General features: G+C 42.2%; 1 protein-coding gene across 1 annotated transcript; it reads right to left on the bottom strand.

The window, feature by feature from the left end:
* Positions 1-1599: 1599 nt before the first annotated feature.
* Positions 1600-22417, bottom strand: ipmkb (inositol polyphosphate multikinase b). Its single transcript, XM_083993980.1, has 6 exons — positions 21864-22417; positions 11212-11297; positions 8173-8269; positions 6687-6859; positions 3790-3871; positions 1600-2781 (listed from the first exon to the last, which is right to left on the bottom strand). Exons 1-6 carry the CDS (start codon positions 22099-22101, stop codon positions 1949-1951), a joined length of 1509 nt encoding a protein of 502 aa, XP_083850106.1. The 5' UTR covers positions 22102-22417; the 3' UTR covers positions 1600-1948.
* Positions 22418-23656: the final 1239 nt, after the last annotated feature.

Below are 23656 nucleotides of genomic sequence, written 5' to 3'. Positions count from 1 at the left end.
ATTACATCACAATAACTTGAAATCACAAAGCAACTCCTGGTTAATGTTAGACCAATGGCACTGAAGTCCACAGCAAACAGCACAGCAAAGAGCACAGGCTTCAGAGAGAAGAGGTGATTTAGCAGCCGCACATGTACAACAACAATTAAAATAGCCATGGTAAAAGACAACACAACGTGTGTAAGGTCGTCGTAAGGTTAAGAGGTAAAAAAAAAGAAAAAAGAGAGAGAGCAAACAAACAAGTAAAAGAGTCAAGGTCAACACTGATGAGATAAGCTGAATCATGAGATAAGACTCTATAAAACAATCATTTAGAGCTGAACAACCAGACAGCATGAGGATCATCTTGTAGGACAATAGTAGTAATATTAAACATTTTTTTCTTTTACAGTAAATTTACCTGAGTTAGAAACCTGTAGACAGTGGTTCAAACAAAAACACAAAATGACAACCCGCTTCGACCTCAACACCCCAGACTCTTGTTTTACCTGATGCTCACAAACCTACAGTGGATCTGTGCCAGTTAACTCTGATGATGCTGCTACTTATTTCATTTCATATTGGTTTGAATAGACAACTATCAGGGGACGTCTGCTTCCCAGCTGCAGTCTGTTAGTTTGTAATGTACGGTAAACCTACATGAACCAAATCCAGGTGACCACTGTGGATAAAATTACATTTTTCAGTGCTCACTGAAATTTGACTTGAAGTCACTGGGTCTGAGGAATCAGTTTTCTGTATATCGCTTTAAAATCCTGTGGATCGGGCCAAATCCCGATCTTCAGCTGTTAGAAGCGTAGATATAGAAACAGGATTCATAACGTTTCTATATCTATGGTTAGAAGTTTTAATGGTGAACTCAAAACTGCTACAGAGCTCACATGTAAACACTATCTATTTCCATGACAACGTAGCAACCCTCAGTGATTGAAAACGTTTAGAGCAGGTGATGGAAAGCCAATCCACTGGGATCGGGAGTGTTCCTGATCCATGAAGTCTTGAATGAATTATATGAACGTCCAATCCTTAGCTCGCTCCTAAGATGTGAGATGTCAACAATCCTGTGTTTGAAGATGTCGTTTAAGGTCAGATCAGTGCATCAAAGTCATCCTGCTGATGTAATGCTTCACACCACTACATCACACACCACCAACTACAGGAATTATTGTGTTATTAGTGTTTATTGCCTGAATCTAATAGACTTTGACAGGTCAGGACCTGGTAGCATCTCCCGGCACATTAGGGATTGTTTTATAGAAACACATCTGTAGTATGGGTGGGCAGCGTGGATGAAATCTTCCATCACAGTATAACTGTATTTTGAAATACTGACATGCAGTATAACAGAATGTAGCCTATTGTAACTGGGATGATGTTTAAATGTTTGCATTTGGCAATCAAGAGAAGAGGACATCTGATAACACAGCTGTTGTAAAACATCTGTAAACACAATATTTATTTGAAGCAAGCCTCATTAGAGATGAATAAATTTAAAATCAATGTGATTTAAATGTATTATAAGAGTGGACCTGGAGGTCAGGCGACCCGGAGCTTGTGTGAGCATCAGTAAAGCGTTGAGCTGGAGGTGTTGTGTTCAAGTGCAGGGCTGTAATGCCTTCATGGACTGATTAGTGCATGTAGTGCTGCTGAGCACAGGGAGAACACAGCTCTACCACCTCCACAGACACACACATGCACAAACACACACACGCACACACACACACACACACACACGCACACACACATGACTGACAGACCATCACAATCAGGTGAGATGACGACGACGATGATGATGATGCTTCATTATTCACTTCTTTGATTCAGCCCTCTCTCCTCTGAAGGCGTCGGTCTTTTGAGAGGAAAAGAGGAGAGCGGTGGGGAGGGGGCAGTGGTTCATTCTGAGCGGGTCAGGAGGTGGAGGTGGGATGGGACGGGGTGGGCGGGGGCTCTAGGCAGCGTCACAGAGGATCTGCTCCAGCACCGTCAGCAGGTGTTTGAGGCCGTAGATGTAGCCGCGATCGTGGCTCTCGCTCGGGAAAACGTGGGCAAAGTCGATCATCCTGACCTCCACCTCTTTGTCTCCTCCGCCCACCTCTGTCGCGTCATCTCCTTGTCCCTCCTCCCCCTCCTCCTCCTCCTCCTCTCTCCTCCTCCTCATGCCTCCGTCCTCCCCCTCTCCTTCCTCGCTCTTTCTTTCCAGTTGCGTTTTGTTTCCGTTTCCGTTCGGCGGCTGCTGCGACTCACCTGTTCGTTTCCACGCCGAGTTGTCTTCTTGACACAGTACCGAGTTGTTATCTCCGGGTACCGAGCTCGCCGTGGTCTCCACGGATGCGTCGGCGCCGCTGTTGCCGTGGAGATGGCCCTTGGCGCAGTAGTGGTGGCCGTGTTTCCTGTGGTTGGTGTAGATGGTGGTCAGGCTGCAGTCCCAGGGCGAGACCACCTGGATGTTGTTGTTGTTGTACTCGGCCACCTCCTCCTCTTGCCCCGCCCCTTCCTGTCTGGACTTCCCCTCCGCCCTCTGACGGCCGTCAGCCGCCGATGACAGCGTGGCGCTTTTCACCATGGTCGGGCTGATTGACGGGGTGCTGAGGAGGGAAGAAAGAGACGAGGAGGAGGAGGAAGAGGAGGGGAGACCCTCGTAGACGAAGAGGAGGGAGCTGGCGTAAAAGGCCAGCTGCTGCTGAGACTCAAACCAGTGGAGGATCTGCTGCACCCTGTGGATACTGGCCGACACCGCATCCTTCCTCAGACTCACACCGTTGTGGAAGAATTTAGCCAGGCCTGGAGGAGAGGAGAGGAGAGGAGAGGAGGGGAGGGGAGGGGAGGGGAGAGGAGAGGAGAGGAGAGGAGAGGAGAGGAAAAAGAGAAGAGGAGGAAGATGAAGAGGAAGAAGAGAGGAGAGGCGAGGATGAGGAGAAAGAAGAGAGGAGAGGAGAGGAGGAGGAAGAAGAAAAGAAGAGGAGAGGAGGAAGATGAAGAGGAAGAAGAGAGGAGAGGAGAGGAGAGGAGAGGAGAGGAGAGGAGAGGAGAGGAGAGGAAAAAGAGAAGAGAGGAGAGGAGGAGGAAGATGAAGAGGAGAGGCGAGGATGAGGAGAAAGAAGAGAGGAGAGGAGAGGAGGAGGAAGAAGAAAAGAAGAGGAGAGGAGGAAGATGAAGAGGAAGAAGAGAGGAGAGGAAGAAGAGAGGAGAGGAGAGGAGAGGAGAGGAGAGGAGAGGAGAGGAGAGGCATTAACACGTTTAAATCATAGTTGAGTTTAAAGTTAAGCAAGTGTTGCTCAGAGAAAAACAAGATTTCGATTGTACCATATGTATCAATAATATATGAGCTGAGGAAACGTTTCTTTTCAAGGACAGTTTTGTAGCAGACCAGTCAAAGCTGCTGTTGTGTTGTAAGCTACAGTTTTGATGGGACATGAATTATTTATCCGGCATTATTGCAACAAGCAGTGATTGATTTTTTTAATGCATTCCAGTGCATCTTTATTGTCTGCACTTATTATTATCTGATGTACATTGTGTTACAGAAACAATATTTTACTTTATTCTCTTATTAGTTTCCTTTACAGCAAGTTTCCTCATTATTATTCATGTACGTTTGAAAATATCTTTATTTTCATATTTCTACATGTAAAGATGTCCAGTTGTCCTTGTGTCTGATTGGCTGTTTTTATTCTACTCAGCATATTGTAAATATGATTGTAATCATCTGAAAGTTATTATGAAAGGTACACACACACACACACACACACACACACACACACACACACACACACACACACACATACGCACCATCTTTAATAGTGTCCTTCACCAGTCCTCTTCCATAGTGCTGGTCATAGGAGTCAAACGTGTCACTGCAGACTTTATACACCTGCAATACAAGAACATACATGTACATCACAATCAATAGAGTTTATAAACGACATAAGCTATTGAATTCATACAGAAAATAGATTTTCTCTCCGACTAGAGATGAGTCAGTGATGGTTCTGTCACTCTCTTCCTCCACCTGCTGGTCCTCACCTACACTCACATCTACCCTCCTTCTATAACTGTAGATGAAACCATACACCTTCATGCTGCTGAGCTATACAAAGGCTGATACAATTAGGATTTCACACATTAGAGCGAGAGTTATTGAAAATTATCTATCCAATTCCAACAGAATCACTTTGCTACTACTATTACTGCTACTACCACCGACTGAATATGACGTATGCCCATGAATCTAATGCCCCAGTGCCTGCTGGGAAAGTTCCAAACATTCCTCATAACTGCAATCACATGATCAGCACTTGGCCAGTCACATGACTGCTGATCGTGGTTTTAAATCTATATCTTTATTTCTAAACAAGAGTGCATTGTTGTTTAGGTTAACTCAACTGGAACCCAATCATGTGGGTGAGAATGAACAAGATCTGTTAGGCCTGATAAAGCAGGTTAGACTGGATTCAATCAGCCACAGTCGAAGATTGAACTTTATACGAAGGGCTTCAGGTTTTATATTTAGACCAGGGAGTGTCTCTCCTTAATCACCTCTTGTTATCTTTCCTTTCAGTCTTTCTTAAACTCTCTCTTACCCCGCTATCGCTCCATTGGGAGGAAGATCATTACCACTAATTAGTCTCTTCTCTATCTAAACAAACACAGGACAGAGATAAGTGCAGGGAACTTCTCAGCTCACTGACAGGCACATCCTGTACTAAACTTACGTCCAACTCTGCAGGTTGCAGGTTGGGTTAGTTCTGCCCCTTGTCACGGTGAGCAAACACTATCAGGCCTCTCAGGATCAGCCATCAATCACAGGCCTGTTTCCTCCTCTACACAATGACTGGCACTTTCAAAAATATTAATCATTTTCTCAAAAAGAAAAAGAAAAAAAACAGTTTATGACCTCCTCGCTGCTGAAACACACCCACCCCCCTTCCATATCTGCAGCTCTTCTCACACTGAGGATATGTGACCGGGATAAATAGACATTCACATGCTTTATAGTGTAGGAGTTCAGGACTGGTTTGTCCAACACACTGGGTTTGATGGTTCACTTTCTGAAGACAGGATTGGAGTTTATTCTGCCATTTATTTTCTGATGCTGAACCGTGGCACTGTTTCTTTTCATTTTCACTTTTAGTTTCCACATTGTGCATTTTTAAATATGGTGACAGACATTCTGCTGTGGCATATAAGCTTTCATTATAGTAATGGGAGTAATTAGATTTAAAGATGAATGGTGTAATTCTGTGCTTATGAAAAATGAACTAGATGGTTCTGTCTCAAATTCAATATAGTTCAATAATTAAACCAGCTTCTGTTTCCTCCTTGAATTATGGTCAGTTTTAACCGGTTTTGTTTGTTTCTTGCTGCAGCAGGAAACCAGGACACTTAGAGAAGATGACACCAACTGTAGGTTGTGATGGAAACTGATCAGACCGATAAAAAGGTTTCGCTATTTGACTCTCTTCCTTTCCAACAGATAAGAAGTTCTCTCGCTGTCTTTCCTGTCATCTGTCTGCCTCGCTGCCGTGACAGGACAAGAAGACACTGTATGTGTGTGTGTGTGTGTGTGTGTGTGTGTGTGTGTGTGTGTGTGTGTTAGAAATTAAGATATTATCAACCAGCATCTGTTATAATTATTAACTTCCTGACTTTAAAGTAACTTATGTCTGATCGTGCAGGGAGCTGAGGGGAGATGGTGTGAGATACAGGACACATCAATACAACTTGCACAGGGCAGGTCATGTGACTCACACAGGCAGAAAGACCCACTAGAGAAATTTATTCTGCAAAATTCTGAGAGTAAAGTCTGTTATCGTTTACCTCTATTCACATTAAAAACTAAATCTGACATTGTATTCAATATTTTTAAAATTAAAAATTTTCCAATATATTTTTCAATTCCTCTGCAGAAGGCAAACACCAAACAGTAAAGATAGTGCATGTGAAACATCTGTTCAGTGAATGAAAAGTTTTATTGAAGTGGACGAGTATGAATAAATTAACTTGTAAATTGTTGTAAAATACAAATCTTAACTACTATCATCAAGTCTAATGGATGCACCCAAGAGCAAAAGGGGCCACTGCAAAAACAGTTTCTTCTATGGTCATTCCTCTCTGCCACATTTTTTGATAAAGTACAAAATTGTATTTTTCCTCTAACACAGATGTTAATTTGCTTCTGTAACTATTTTGCTTCAGGCTTGAATTTTTACAAACGTGTTAACACATTGACAGCTCCTTCTGTGTGTTCTAAGGAAACACATTATTAGCTATCAGAATCTGGTTTGCTCTGGACCACAGTTGTTATCCAAAGGCCTTTGAAACACCTCCATGTCTGAAAATACTCCACACCTTAGTCCTAAAACTCTACTTTTAAGAACATCTAAATTACCCCAGATAAGTAACAGAAGATGGGTTGATACAGACAGGTGATACAGTGTGTAATCAAGTTTTTATATTCGATGACATGTTGACTAAATCTGTATCTGACAGCCTCAAAAACATCTGCAGCAACTGAACCACAAGTGAAGTGCAGCCCTTGGTATTGATCGAACGGGAGGAGAAGTGTATTTCCATGCACCAGACGGATGGACTCTCCTCAAAAATGTGATGAAAACCAGGCTCCGGTGTTTCAAAACCATGACAGCGGTAGATTAAACACAGCGGCAGCAGGGTCAGGTCAGACTCACCCTCATGCCGAGGACCAGGAAGCCAATCTCCTCCATCAGCGGGTACTTCCTGATCTGCTGCTCTCGTTTCTCCTGCGAGGCGTACGGGTCGTAGCTGCGCTGGCCCAGCTTCACGTCCATGATGCACGGCTTGACGAAGCGACGGGTCACGTCCTCCAGCTTCAGGTAGAGGTCTGAGGCAGAGGCAAAGACACAAGACTGATGAATTAAATGTTTCACTGCTGCCTACAGCATGTTTCCTATATGAAAGATGTTTTTATTAGCTTGTTGACTGCATGTTAGTATCTCCATTATTTCCATAAGTTGTTAAAGGGATAGTTCAACATTTTGGCAACTTGGCCCATTGCCATAATCACTATAGTTTTAGGAGTAGGTTTGTTACCTTTAATTGTTGGTGCAAGCTATTTTTAGAACGGCGGAGCAGAGCCGCGAGCTGCTTAGAGCTACGCTATGGAGGCTAATGGAATTTCTTGGTTTCCCTCAACAAACTCATCAAATACACAATCCAACAACTCCAGAACGCTCTGGTGGACAAGTTGTGACCTGCACATTCACCACGCTATGAGATAATAACGGAACGTTACGAGACAGATTGATGAGTTTGATGAGGGAAACCAAGAAATTCCATGAGCCTCCGTAGCGTAGCTCTGAGCAGCTTGCGGCTCTGCTCCACCGTTCTAAAAATAGCTTGCACCGACAATTAAAGTAGTAGCAAACCTACTCCTAAGATTATAGGGATTATGGCAATGGGCCAATTAGCCAAAATGTTGAACTATCCCTTTAAGGGAGAAAGTTTCCAGACATGTGTGAGGACTTTACTCAACTGTGTGCAGTACAAACCTCCCAGGAATCATAAATATCATATCATATTTAGAGGAATGACAAGAAACTTATTGTAGAAATAACATTGGTGACTAATCTTTGGTATTTATGGTTCATCAGCACCATCTCTCACTGAAACTGTTGGACCTATCCCAGCATGCACTAGTTCAGAGAGATAACCAGCAGACCTAGACCAATATATCCTTCACTGTGAATATGACATCATATTAGCTGATGTGTTTGCTGATTGCAGATAATAGAAAAAGAACTGTCAGTGCAGAGAGGCTGAACTCAGGTCATTTAGAAACACCGCCTCAGTTCCAGAGTTTGTCCACCAGAGAGCACTGACACGCTTCACTGCACTCTGGAAAATGACCCACTTCACTTCACAACTTGCTCATAAATGGGGTAAAAAAATATCAGGGATATGAGGATCATCCGTGTTTTGGTAGATTCATCTAACCTGCATGTATATGTATGAGGGAGAGCCAGCGGCTGCAGCACACACTCTCACTCCCTCTCAGTGCACACATGTTTATTTGCATGTAAAGGCAGAGGTGAGAGGCATCTTATTGGCTGGTGTGACCTGAATCTGTGCTCATGTGAAGGGACGAGTGAGGACATGTGTCAATGCAGGAGTGAACAGGGTCAATCAGTCTCTCACCATTGGGGCTGTCGGGGGACGACCAGGCGCCGTAGTACTTAGGGAGGTGGTTCTGAAGCTCCAGGAGACACGGGTCACTGCAGTCCTCTGCATACACCTGGAGACACATCATCATCATCATCATCATCATCATCGCATTTCACTGTACATAGAAGTATGTTTGGTGTCAGAGTGAATGTTGATCTGAATATCAGAGCGGTGGCTTGTTGGTTTTTCTGTTAACCAATAATCTCTGTCATCACTGTCACACAGAATGATTCTCGGCATTGTTTCTTTTTTCTTTTTTTTCAGATCAAAACTGTTCAGCAGTATTTATAAGCATCAAAATGATAGAGACAACAGACAGTAGTTTAATAGCTGATTTTGTATAATATGATTTGTTGAATTGTTCTAAAAACAAATAAAGCATAAAATGAAATCCTAAAGATATGTAATATACTGGTTACTGTTAAACAGTCCAGTAATGTTTTTTTTTTTTACATTACTGTAACTAGACATCCAGGTCAGTGCAGGGATGCTGGGTCAGTGCGTGATGTGGTGTGTGTGTGTGTAGCCGGGGCTGAGTTTGATTGGCCGGGTGGAGAGTCGGGTGGACGTGATGCCATGACTCACTCCTGTTTGTATGAGAGTTGCTGAGACTGACAGCTCTGCTAAGCTCTAAAGCAAACACTGAGCCTCTGGAGCTGAGGATGGTCCTCTCCTCTGTGTGTGATGAGACAGGAGCATACGGAGCGGCTCATGTCTACGCTCATTATTAAGAATTAACTCTTGTCTTCTCTTACACCTGCACAGACACACAGATTATCTTTATCGCCGCAAGTGGAGATTTATTTTAACTGCTGCGCTTTACTGCCGAGGTCCCAGCAGCCTCCCATCAAAGTGCAGTGCACCCCTGGTAGGATCACTACTATGTAATGGTAGGGATGCACCATAACTATTGGTAACGATAATTATCGGCCTGATATCGGTAAAAAACACAGATAAATCAGACAAATAATTTTTTGCAGATTAGTAGCAGCCAACATTGCTAAGAAGGGTAGGCAAAATAAGATGATGCTTCAGCCTACATCTTTTCAGTCAAACTAAAGTGCATTGAACTACTTTGTTGTGTTTTTGTTTTTGTTTTGTATCTATACTTTTATATTTGTCCATTGTACTTGTTTTTACAAGACCAAAATAAACACAATAAATTAAAACTAAACTAAACTTTGATTTTGCTCATTTTTGATATGAACCAAGAATAAATGGGTAACATTTTATAATAAGTACACACTACTAAGCATCAGTTAAGCATTAAATACTGAATTCATCATTTATAACACATGTATTTATTAATGCTTAACTAATGCCTAATAGTGTGTAATTATTTTAAAGTGTTAGCAATAAATATTGATTTTTTGAAGAGTCACAACTGTTCTTGTTTTTGTTGTGATTACAGTAATGATGTCGGTTATATTATTTTGTTAAGTCATATGTTAATGTTAATTTCATCTTTAATCACTACACCTGACCTTAGCCTTTCTTAACCTCAGGTGTGTAAACTATTAAAAAAACAGTTATCATGCATACAAATCCTGCCCATTTATTATAATAATCAATTTATATTATTTGGTTTCATCTGACCAAAGACTGTGCTACCAACATACATCATCTTCTTTGTTCAATCTGCAGTTTTGTGCCGTCTCATGAGTTACAGTTTCCATGGTCGACTGGAGTCAACACTGATAATCCTTGTGTCAGGTCAGAAGCACTGGGTTCATCACCACTTTCTGTTATTGACAGCGTATCTGCTAGTATAACCTCTGCTGCAGCTCTGTCCACTTCATGTCCAGTGGAGTCAGTGCTCTGGTTCCTTCTCCGTCTGCATTCTCAAAGTCTGTTCTTTTATTGTTCTGGCAGCGACTTCACGTGGAGCCACGCTGCATTAGAAACAGCTCAGCGCCGAGGAGGCTGTGCTGTGGTGTTCACAGGTTCTTTTATAACCTTGTTTTTCTATTGAAACTTAACTGGAAACCACAGTTGCTCTCACTTTTATAATCCTGAGGCTGCGCTTTGGGGGCCTGTGTTCTTAATGTCGCCTGTACAACCTGTACAATAAACACTCTCCGCTTCAAACATTACATACATTATTGTAAGCTGACAGTTTATAATAATGTGTGTTTCTATTTTGTGTCTGCATGTCCTGGATCATTTCCATGTGTTCACACCGGGCCACTGTACAGATCCATAGAATGGGTCAGATATCAGCAGCAGACAAACATTAGTAAACTGATAATCAGTCTATGTGCGGTATGCAGTGTGAGGTGTCCTGTGCGAACTGGAAAACCAAAGCGAGTGCGTTGGAATGCGAGTTTAACAAGTCAGTATTTGACTCACGGCGGAGGCTAAAGCTTATGTATTGTTGCATATTTACAGCTTGACAGGGTGAGGACCTTACACAACTCTGATCCATTCCTGTACAATGAGTAAAAGGTGTGTGAATGCGTCAAAACCATATTGCACAATTTAACGATTTGACAATGTGCGAATGTGATGCTGAATAATGATTTACACACCGAAACCATTACTGAAGTCAGTCATCAAACAAATATCACATTGCCTGTGGGTATTTTCAATGCTTTATGTGACTGTAATATTAATATCTGTGCATTTTTAAGTGTGGGTCAATAAAAAACAGACATTTTCAGTTATTTCTTGATATCGAACAATCCATAATGAAAATAAGGTCACTGAGGTCATGTAAACTGCATCTTATCACTTTGTTGGATATTAGATGATATCTACGAGTCATTGTTTTGTTGATGTGATTTTCTCACGAGATATTTGAGCTCAGTTGAAATATCTTGTTTAAAATCAGATTATACAAACCAAAGAATTAATCTAGATAATAAGCATTCGTTCATCTCGCAGACAGACTGTTGTGTCCCCATTCTGCCTATGTAAGTCTAAGTGTGTGTGTGTGTGTGTGTGTGTGTGTGTGTGTGTGTGTGTGTGTGTGTGTGTGTGTGTGTGTGTGTGTTGTGAAGGCTCAGGTGTTACCATGCCGTAAAACTGCATCTCTCGTGGACCTCTTGGTGGAGGCTGAAGCTGCTTCAGGACCGTTCCGTCTGGATGCTGCAGGATCCCTGCAACAGACACAGCAGAAGAGAAGAGTGTGAGAGTGAAAACCAAAAGCGAAGCAGCACAAGTGTCAGTGAGAGGAGAGGAGAGGAGAGGAGAGGAGGCGACCCCGGCCTGGGGGGTATCTGCCTGTGACCCCCCCCGCCGCCGCAGCACGTCAGGGTTAAATGACGTTTTTTCAAACGGCTCGGTTTAATGTTGGTAGACGACCACATTGCCTGTTCAACCGTACACTGTTGAGTTCACTGCCTTCCACGCTGAGGTTAATGTTAGTGTTAGATACTGAACAACAAACTCTGACATTTATCAAACATACAGAGCTTAGTCAGCAGCAGTAAACCACAAGTATAGACAGGTACAGATAAGAGGGAGAAAACCATCCATCAGGCACAGGAGAAAGAATGTGTTGATAACATTTAGATATTGATATATTAACCACTGAGAGATAAATAATCAGAGAGAATGAGTAACTTTGTCATACAGACACTGGGCCTACAATAAAACTGTAATTCTCTACAAGCCTGCTGATGAGAAACTCCACTCATTCATGCTACATTTACACCACACAAATGAAATTCAATCTCATCTATGAAGATATAAACAGGAACAAAAAAATGCAATCTGATATTGCCAGAGAAAAAGAATGCAGGAACCAGGTCCTGTGTTTTTCTCTCTGAGTATCTGAGCTGGAACTGGAGGACCGGTTTGAGGAACAGATCCACATCTCTGGAGCTTTATCATCTCACCACATCACCCCACAGTGGATCAGAACGCCGATACTGAGTTACACCCCTCCTCTGGAAAGTTACCACCGTGGAGCAACAGCTGTCAGACAACTTAGTGTTTTGCTCAATCACTTCGCATCAACAATAACAACACTGTATTACAGCGGGATGAATGGGTGCTATTGTCTGTCTGACTGACCGCTTACTGGATTAGTCAATCAACGGATAAATAAATCGGCTTCTCCTTGTTTTACATGATTACAGACGGAATCTCTTTGGGGTTTTAATCCGTCGTTAAACAAACTGAGACGTCGCCTTCAACTCATTAATCAATAATCAAAGTGATCATGAGTTTCAGCCCAAGTCTGGACAGAATGAATGAATGACTATTATTATTAATGTGTCATACATACTTCTGTATGCCCAGCCCGCCTGGGCTTATAAGACACCAAAGCGGGACCAGAGCACATCATCAACACATCAAAGAAACAAGAAAACAAACAGGGGTTCAAAACCATTATCCGAAAAAAGAAAAGGAAAACAATGCCAGTGTTTAAGGGAAATCATCAGAAATTAATTAATTAGAATTTTCCTGTCTTCTTTTCCAGGCTTTAGAAATAAAACTAGCAGTCTCTCAAACACACTGAAATTAAACAACCACTCCAGCTTCTGCTCATCAGAGCAGCAAAATACTTCAGGGTTTTGTCCACAGATTTCATGAAATAATACCTCTATCAAATCATCATACTTTAAGGAAATGAGACTCACTTTCTACTTCATCTAACTCACACATTTCACATATTCTATTCTCCTCTGGAATATTTTTAAAACGACCAACCTCAATGGCTAGAGGAAGAATACCAGATCTCAGCTGTGCAACTAAAGATCTTTGACTTCTCTGTAAATGTGATGTATGTCAAATATAATTCAGGGCCAAAGTTAGATTTAATCTGCATATATGTCCTTAATTTTGGTTTACCATTTCTCTTCAAATTTCAATAGAAGCTTATTTTTAATGGAGTTAACATTACTACACAAATTATTCCTGTAAATATACACCATATCCGCCTACTCAAAAATGGAGTAAATCTCTTTTGACCAGGGGGAACTATATAATTTGCTCCATATAAATACTTTTATTTATTCTATCCTCTGCCATTTTGTTTGATTCCACAGTCGAATCATTTCATTTTCTTTGTATACATCCTGGAATCCAGCCCAGTCTCCCTCTATTGCTGGAATTGGCGCCAATCTATGAACACCCAAAAAACATTGTATAGCTCTATTCTTAATAGCTTTGGACTATCTAAATCCCCACACTCCTGCAGCGTAATTCAGTATTGGAGAGACGCATGCATCGTACAGTTGAGTATATGTAGAGTAACCCAAATCATTACAAACTTTCACTTTATTAATAACTGATCCTAAAGCTCTCCCAGCTGAATCAGCAAGGCACCCGAAACCAGTTTCAAACGTCATAAATTCATCAAAACAGAGCTGCACAAGTTCCTTTCTTCAGGGTTTCACCATTACAGCTCACTTCATCTGCTCCCACTGTCCTATATGAAACTATGGAAAAGCTGCTCTCCATGTCTCTTTTATGGTCCTTGTTTAACAGAACATTAGCACAGAGCAGGTGATACGCTCGCTCAATGTTGACACAGCAGGAAGAGCAAGAAAAACACGTTCATGCATAGTAGTATCATCAGTGTGGTTAGTGAGCCCTGTGTATGTGCAGCAGTGAAACCAAATACAAACAAACAGTAAACCTCCATAAAATCAAATGGATCATTAGTATTATTGCCTGATTAACACACATCACATAATCGCTGTTGGGATTTATCATGATGACTCTGGTTTCAGCAGGTGATGCCACATGCTATTATCTGACCGTTCAAATTCATTTGGTCATTACAATACGCTAAACTAATTTATTATATATTGGAGCACTCGGTTAGCTACAAGTTTAATTCCTCCTGGCCAGTAGGTGTCACACTCGCCCGCTCTCGCTCCAACCTTAAATTGTGCCGTCTCACGTGACACCAACAAACTAATGCTGTTGGCGCAGAGATTCATGTTGACGTTGCCAACGTAACCAGGTGTAAATATTTATATATTTTGGACCCGTCAAAATGTATAAAACAATTATTTCCATACTATATTTTTTTTCAGTAAAATGTATACTTTTATTCTGCACCCCTTTAAACGTTCTGTGGATGTATTATTCTTGAAAGATTAATCGTTTGACGATTAATTTAAAGGTTATAGCTACATTTTTTTTCGTCAACTATAAACGAATAATCGGTTTGAGTATTTTTTTTTTTTTTTTAAAGGCCAAATTCTGATTTCAGCTTCTTAAATGTGAATATTTCTGGTTTCTTTGTTCCTTTACGACAATAAACTGAGTAGGCTATCTCTTTGGTTTTGTTGGAGGACGTCATCTTGTGGTTTGGGAAACACTGATTGATATTTTTCAAAAAGAAATGTACATTCTATTGACCAAACAACTGTCGTTTAAATAGTGAACAGATGAATCGATAATGAAAATAATCGTTAGTTGCAGCCCTAACTCTGAGTGAGTGGATTATTTTAAGTTACCAGTCAACACGGCTCCTCTGTTAACCTACTTCTTGTTTAGTAAGAAAGATGATGAGTGTCCTGTTACATCATCACAAGCTGACCACCGCTGATTACAGTCTGAATGAAGGAACCTGCAGTGGAGAGGATTAGTCCGCTCTCTGGCTGATCTCTAGATTTTTCTAAGAACACAAAGATGTGCATGTGCGAACACACACACACACACACACACACACACACACACACACACACACACACACACACACACACACACACAAACACACAGAAATACGAAACAATATGCAAAACCTCCTGACTCATGTGAAAACAACCAGCACACAAGGGATGGAGGTGAAGGGGTGAGGGTGGGTGGGTGTTTGGGGGGGGAGGGGAGCAATACGAGCCTGAGGGGAGACATCTGTCCTGTGTCTGTGATGTCATCACTGTCAGCCCTGAGATGAAGAGGAGGCAGAGTCATCGCCTCAGTGCACTGCTGCCCTCGCACCGCCCCTGAGTGGGACTGTGTATCTGCACTGCTCCACCCCTCTTCATCATCATCATCATCATCATCACAAATTAATGGTACATGCACGGGCGGTGTGGGAAAAGCAGCACAGCAGCTTTTAGTGTGTGTCCACACATGCTGCGTTCAGGCACGGTGCTGAGTGCAGGTCGACACAATCACAGCACTTTACACGTGTCAAATGGACGACGTGAGGCGTGAACACGGGCTCGTAGTCACGGCTACGTGTAAACAACAGCGCGACGGAGTGTGTGTGTCTCGCGGCGTGCGTGTAGACAGCTGGATTGATTAAAATAGAAGTGCATATGTTCCGTCCAGTGTGTGTGGGAGACACACAACTGCACACAGCTGAGCAGAGCTGAGCCTGTGCAGACAACCACTGATCCTACATTATGTTTTATACATACAGAGCTGAAATAAGTATTCAAACATTCATTCTGCTTATATAATAACAGCTCCATTACAGTTTATTAGAATTTAAAGTTTAAAACTTCAGTTATTAGAAATGTATATTTCGTTCTTTCAGATATCATTATAGAAAATTACCCCTTTCCTTCAGGGTTGTATAATTATATAGACTCAGCCAGCAGTATATTATTATTATTAGGAATACCTAGATAAAACTAAACCAGGCTAACACATCAGCCCTGTAATTATTTTTCCATATTGAAAGTAAAAATGTTCAGATTTTATTAAAATCCTTAGAGAGGCATTAGACTGACTTGAGAGTTAGCTCGGTGTTCCTAATAAACCAACAACTGACTTTATACCACTAGGCTATTGTGACTAATGCATGAAATACTCCATAAGCAGCATTTTAATCTCCGGAAGCTCAAAGCATAAATAGCTTCAGTTGTAATAACATAATAACAGTGTAGTGCATGAGCACACTGTGTCATTATGGGTGTTGCTGCTGGGACAAAGTAGATTTGTGTGAACAGTGGGCTGATGTTTGACTGGGTGTTCACAAGAAAAATGGATTGATTCATTAACAACAAAAGGGGGATTACATCACACACAGGCATCATATACAAGTTTGTATGAGCTGAACTTCCTGGTCAGTGCATCAGTCTGCTGACCACACACACACACACTGGGTCTGTCAGTCAGTGAACACATCTCATCACCAGCCTGTCACTTAATCAGGCGGTTCTGTAGAAGTGTGTCATTTTTGTAAGACACCAAATGACTTACTGAGACACACGCACACGCACACACAGAGTCAGCTGACATGAGACACTGAGCTGGACTGGTGAATGATGGTGTGACAGAGGCAGGAGGGAAAAAGCAGAGGTCAAAATAAAAAGAGGAAGCAACTAATTCTACTGTCCAGCATGAGGTGGAGGTTTTCACATGTTTGTCCAAAACAACTAGTTATAACACCTAAAGACTGTAAGTGAATCAACTAATAAGACAATAAACCATAATGTGATGATTACAACTGCTGCTGGTTTTTGTTTTATCACATCTCTCTAAAACCACACTGAGTGACTCTGCTTGGAGATAAATTAGTCTATCTTTATTCTATTGTATATAAATCCTAAAAGGTAGAATATGCATGTTTTTTGTACTATTTTATTTTGTTTTATTTTATCGCTACTTTTTAATATTTTTTTGTTCCTTTAGTGCAGTGGTTCCCAACCGTTTTTGGCTCATGACCCCATTTTGACATATCAGATTTAGTGCGTGTATAGAATACAGTTGTTTAAGATTGTGTGTGGTGTTTTTAATCATAAATTTAAAACAAATAATAATTAATTGAAAAAATATTTTTTATCCGTAATTTTCTTTTATTAATTATTAGACATTTCAGGTGACCCCATTTGAATTCCAGACGACCCCACATGGGGTCCCGACCCCAAGGTTGAAAAACACTGCTTTAGCGTTTGCACCTGACACTATGTCAAGTTCCTTGTGCTGTGAAGTGACCTTTACTGATCTTGGCAATAAAACCTTTTCTGATTCTGATTTCTGAACCTGTTATAATAGCAATGCAATATAATAAAACAGAAAAGAGTCAGTGATCCCAGTGGACAATGCAGCCGTCAGGATGGAGGGTGAGTCCTGTCCTGACTTCAGCATGAAGACTCCTCCACCGGCAGCAGCTGACTTACAGGTGAGGTCTGCTCAGTCACACAGCCGGACTTTCACCTTTGCTTTCTGTCTTGCATCAGACGCTCTAACAACATTATGACCTAACCACCAGCGTACCACACACACACACACACACACACACACACACCAACAGAGGAGCGTGTTTCATAACCCAATTGTACTTTTATATAAAATCAGCACAAATTTCTCGTCTAAAGCAGTTGAAAAAAAAATCTGCAAGTGGGTTTTCAGGTTGAGCAAAAAAAAAAAAAGAACTATTCTAAATTTGAACGGGTGCCACGTTCATAAGCAGAGAACAGGAAATATGCTTTTGATTCTGCAAACACTTTTCAGTGTGGGACATTTTGGACCCACTCTGTTTCCATCATCTGCACAAATTACACACATTAATGCACACAGACTGTTTATAATAAGACAAAGGGGCCTTATCGCAAAGAAAGATTATTGATCAGTTGTTATCAGTGGGGTTCAACTCATCACACAACTGGCTTATCACCAACTCATGCTGCAGGTCTAACCTGCTCCACCACTGTTCCATAGAAAGTCAGCACAACCACTGTCACCTTTAATTGGAGATAAAAATTCCCCTGAACTGAGAAACTACATCCAACACGTCAGTCACCTTTACCTCTCCAGGAAATAACTCTAGGTGTTGGTGCTTATTCACACTTTTACTCTCTGATTTGGCATCTCTATCAGCAAACATGTTGAAAAGACATTTAAATAAAGCCTATGTTGCCTTGTTGTATGTATTTTACCTCATCTTGTAATAATATCCCAAACAATGGAGTTAAAGTAACCCTATGTAATAGAGTCATCATCTCATGGCAAAGCAGCATCACACTGTCCACTCACTGTCCAGTCAAACATGACAAGAGATGAACCAGAGAGTGTCTTGACATGCAGGACAGTCAGTGTCCAATAGGGACACTCACTACACACAGCCGTTTATGAGCGGGACAGGCTGATGCTGGGATACCAAGCATTACTCGGCATCATGCATTACAGATGCTGCACATCACATTAGTCTCACACACTTTACAGTTCCTCATTGCCAACATGTTGTTTTGTTTTGGTGGTTTGTCACACACACACACCACAGTGATTCTGCACCGACATCAGCCGCAGACACAGGAGTATTAACCACAGGGGATCCGTTTTAAGGTGATCAGTCAGGACATCCCTTCTTTCCACATCAAGATTCACTTTTTTTTTTTTTTTTAATTAGTCACTCAAGATGATGTAACTACTGCTACCTTTGCACATGTTTAACCTTTTCATCTGTTTGTTGCTCAACCATATTGATATATGATATCTGACCCCATTTTTAATTTTGTTAGAATTGTGTTTGTGTTTTTGTGTGTGAATTCTTTCTCTTCTCTTTATGGTGCTGCAACTGGAACCAAAATGTCCTTAAAGGGGATACAGATATTATGTAAGTATCACTTTTTGAAGGCTCTTTACAGTGGGTACGGAAAGTATTCAGACCCCTTTAAATTTTTCACTCTTTATTTCATTGCAGCCATTTGCTAAAATCAAAAAAGTTCATTTTATTTCTCATTAATGTACACTCAGAACCTCATCTTGACAGAAAAAGAGTGATAGCAGTGATAGTTGACTTTGTGGAACTTTCTCCCATCTCCCCACTGCATCTCTGGAGCTCAGCCACAGTGATCTTTGGGTTCTTCTTTACCTCTCTCACCAAGGCTCTTCTCCCACGATTGCTCAGTTTGGCTGGACGGCCAGGTCTAGGAAGAGTTCTGGTCGTCCCAAACTTCTTCCATTTAAGGATTATGGAGGCCACTGTGCTCTTAGTAACCTTGAGTGAGCTGCAGAAATTATTTTGTAACCTCCAATGAAGGAGTAGAACCATCTCAAGGAGGATCAGAAGAAATGGACAGCATGCGAGTTAAATATGAGTGTCACAGCAAAGGGTTACTTATGACCATGTGATATTTCAGTTTTTCTTTTTTAATAAATTTGCAAAAATTTCTACATTTCTGTTTTTTTCTGTCAAGATGGGGTGCTGAGTGTACATTAATGAGAAATAAAATGAACTTTTTTGATTTTAGCAAATGGCTGCAATGAAATAAAGTGAAAAATTTAAAGGGGTCTGAATACTTTCCGTACCCACTGTATTTGGGTGTAGGTTCCGTAGGTTAAAATCCACGTTGTTTTAAGAGCTGTTCCCTCAGTTGTCTTCAGTGATTCAAATTTGCATAATATCACCCCTACCTGGGATCGGTAGAAAGGGTGGGGCGGGGCGAGCAGTGGTTTATTTGCATTTAAAGGGACAGGCACTGAAACCAGTCGTTCTGTTTTGAGAGTATCAAAATCCTTGGGGTATTTTGACCAAAGCATGTCACAGACATGTCTTTAAGACACCTGGGAACTATTTTAATTTGTGGAAAGGGGGCATAATATGTCTCCCTTAAGGCATTTTCAGTAATGTTTTTATCTGTCAACTCCATGAAGGAGGTTTGGAATGAAGTGGACTGAAGGTGAAAGCAAAGCATGAGGAAAGTGCAACACATCAGCGTGAAGTTCTGCCACGGTCACGACCGACTTTCTGAACCAAGTTTGATTTAGATCCGAGTCAGTCAGGCTTGTTTTTCAACTCTCTGTTTATTTGCTCTCTGACTTAATTGCAGAAACGCTGAGACGTTGAATTATGTAAATCAAACAGCTGGTAATAAGCCACGGGCTGATATCAGCCTGGCTGATTAATCAGTCTGGCTCTATTAACAACACAGTGACATGTAATTACTGCACCAACACAGTCTGATGCATGGGAAATCAAGGTTGCTCGCTTGTGAACAAACTTCCTGATTAAGAACCAGCCAGTCAAACACTTCTCATCCTCATCCAGATGCAGAAAAGAGATGATGTGTATGTGCCACAGAGGATCTTCATCACAACCAAAGAGTTATGAGACAATAAATCCACCTGTTCGGGGCTAGTGAGTGGACAGTTAGAAACTTCCACACTCCCACTCCACTGTGGCACATAGCTGCCCGCTAACAACTCACATTCAAACAAAAGAGCTATGGAGGAGAAGGAGACCGGAGGCCGAGGGAAACGGTGGGAGGAGTGAGCGGGATCATTTTCAGTCAGCAGCAGTACAAGCCGAACAGGATTCCAGCGCTTGTTATACAACCGCTGTGGAGACCAAAGGAGAGACTGTGCCGGTGCTTCAGCCTCAGCACTGTGTCAATACCTGTCTGTTAGTTTCAACCCACGAAGCCGGCGTTAATGATTATTCACAACCAAGCCCAAGGAGGGACTAAGATAAGATGGTTCCACATTGCTGTCAGATGTAATTTATCACTGAATCCTTCCCTTTGCTTCCATTTAAGAGAGGAGCAGACTCTCAAATCATCATCCCACAATTCCACACACACTTAGATTTGATTATTCACATGTAACAAGTCATTTCTTAATTGCTTTAACATGAAATCCAAGCAGCTTTTATTTTATGACTTAAAGTTAGTTTTACAGCTTAATTTCTGTCAAAGCAGTCCACTATATTTGAAACCGTCATGTGTAATTTTCCATGATGTGATGAGCTCCCATGTGACTCGTCGGACCATAAATCAACACTGTGAATATAGAAGATCACACCAAAGAATGTGTGTATGCCACTGCCCTCATCTGAAAAACCGTGAACTGGAGCCAGAGCTGGTTTCTGTGGACGGACAGGTCTGTGTTGGCTGCATCATCCTGACCCACTGCTCACTGCAGCAGACACAACTCCTGGAAAATGTCCCTGTCCCTCTGTACCAAACAAAATAAAGACGGATTTTCCAGGAAGTTGCATTTCATCAATGTACCTGACTAAACAGTAATGACTCATCCATCTGACACTGTACCGTGACACCAGCTGCTGACTGTATCATGCACAATCAATTCAGCTCAACACTTAGCCTAATTATGCAGAGGGGAGGCTTTTGGTAACGTCAGGTGCGCCTGCTTGCTTGCTTGCGTGCGTGCACGAGTGTGTGACAGTGGAGACGAGACACAGACCACGGAGCAGGGGGATTCTCAATGGGCACAAATGGAGACGGATGAGGGAGACAGATCTGTGCCTGATCAGGTTAAAGGAGAGGCCTCGTGTGTGTGTATGTGTGTGAGAGAGAGAGGAGTTGGTGCAGATCAGGATGGAAGATATTCTACATTATTTCCACAGCATGAATCTTATACCTCGTGTGCATGCTGCTCTCTCATGTATGAAAATACACGAGGGATGTTCTCACAGTGTCCTGTTCTTGCTGACAGTGAAGATATCTGGTAGTTTCACAGCTCTGTCACCCTCGCTGTGGTACAGGATGCATCATACAGCTAAGTGATTGGACTAAAAACCTCATTTTATCTTTCACTTTTGATCTGCCTATGGTCTTTCTTCTTACTGGTAGCAAGCACAAAGCAGTGTGAACAAAGTTACATGATTATAATGATGAGAAACTGCTTAGTGGACCTTTTTTTTCTCAATGAATAAAAACAATTCATGATGCCTTGAGTCACAGGAGCCAGACCTCATTCATTCATTTACACATGGCATGTCCTGATAACAGAGGTGGCAGAAGTTCTAAGTGCAGGACATAAACAGAGGATATCTTGTTCAGCTCACTTACCCACTTTGTCCACTCCGTACTTGTGACCGGCCACCTGATGTGACAGCGGGACACAGCCGTTCAGGTGAGCCTGGCCTTGTGGCCCCAGAGGCCGCTGGCCGCTCTTCTCTTTCGCGGGGGGACCGCCGGACAGCCGCGGGGTCAGGTTGACCCCGACGGCGGCGGAGCTGGGGGTCAGCTCCAATCTACCGAGAGCTAGAGAGGACTCCATCATCACTTGATGCTGAGTTGTTGACATTTGTAAAAAATAAAAAAAATAAAAAATAAAAGAACAAAGCCTTCTGTCCAAAATGAATGAATTAAGGAATAATAAAAAACAATATGACTGTGTCGATTCACATACTGTTATTACATAAGCCCAGAATATAGCCCCGCACACTAAATCAACAAATTGTTTGGGCGTGAGGTTGAGAAGCCTGCATGGAAATGGTCCAGTCCGGACGAAACCAGCACAGACGCCTCGGTCGTGTTGGCTGTTCTCGACCCCCGACAACCACCACGCTGACGGACGGCAGCACCGTGGTTCCCCCGCTGTGCCCGGTGGTGAAGCAGGGCTCCCGAAGCAGCGCCGATTCAATGATTTTCATATCTTGAACAGCAGCATAAATACATCCTGGCCACATCCCCCTTCCTACTAGACTCGCAAACAGCAGGACGAAATGCTACTTCCGCTCGCAGCTTCCAGAATAAAACGACTGCTGTCGCGTTGAAGATGCAGTACACCGAGGTAAACTACGAAGTTATTTGTTTAAAAAATGAGGAAGTTGTCGGTTTGATAGTCGGGTTTGCTGCTCAGTTAAACTCCAACAGTTTTTATTTAAAAAACAAAAAACAAATATATGAGGCGCCTTTATTGTGAAGGGAAAATCACTCCGTTTCCGGTCTTATCTCATCAACCTCAGCTTCACTTCCTCGACACTGTTGTGTCTCAGTAACGCTGATGTTACGACAAAGTCGGGACGATATCCAGCTCCAGTTAACCAGTACAGAGGCAGGCAGGCAGGCGGGCCGAGCCGAGCCGAGCTAAAGCACACAAACAGGCGACCCGGTCCAGATTTTGATTGACAGCTTATCGATAGTGTCCATTTGGCTGCTGCACGAGCCCGTCCTCGCGTCACAGCTCGGCAGACCACAGAGACATCACACCGGCCGCATAACCGCCTCCGAGAGGAAGGCCTGTCCGCCGAGGATTAGCCCAAAAACGACGGTTCGTCGTCCTAAAATCCATGTTATTAAAGAGGTCGGCAGAGTCCTCCTCAGCCGCAGATATCCAGGTCAGTGTAGGCGGCTACCTCTCTACGTAACCAACGCCCAGAGCTTCCCACGTTTGCGACATTTGCCATTACTGTCGCAAAACACACCACCTTTTCACACCTTTGCGGCAGCAGCTTGATTAGCATTTCATATCAGGGCGTTTATGTGCAAAACATAAAGGTTCATTCTGTCCTTTGTTTCCTTTCACTGATGTGCATGTGACTAAATAAAGACAGAATACCAGTGTGACTTATCAGACTTTGCAGTATTTCCATGGAGCAGAATTCAGATGTTGTGTGAGATTACACAGCCTGTAGGCTACTGTAGTGATCCCCACACTAAGTGCAAATAGAAATACAAAGCTTGAAATTATCTGTATGTGAAATGCAGATAATTTAGACTGTGCAGGACAGTAAAGACAAGAGCAGAGGTTCTGGATGATCTACATCTGCCTGTGCATCCTCAGTACTTTTGTGTTTCTATCCTCTAGCTCTACTAATGGCTGGAGGGTATTCTGCACTGGGATTGGTCCTGTCATG

This window comes from Trachurus trachurus (assembly GCF_905171665.1).
Source record: "Trachurus trachurus genome assembly, chromosome: 19".
In the NCBI taxonomy this organism is placed as follows: domain Eukaryota; kingdom Metazoa; phylum Chordata; class Actinopteri; order Carangiformes; family Carangidae; genus Trachurus; species Trachurus trachurus.
This window is presented reverse-complemented; position numbering and strand designations above follow the sequence as displayed.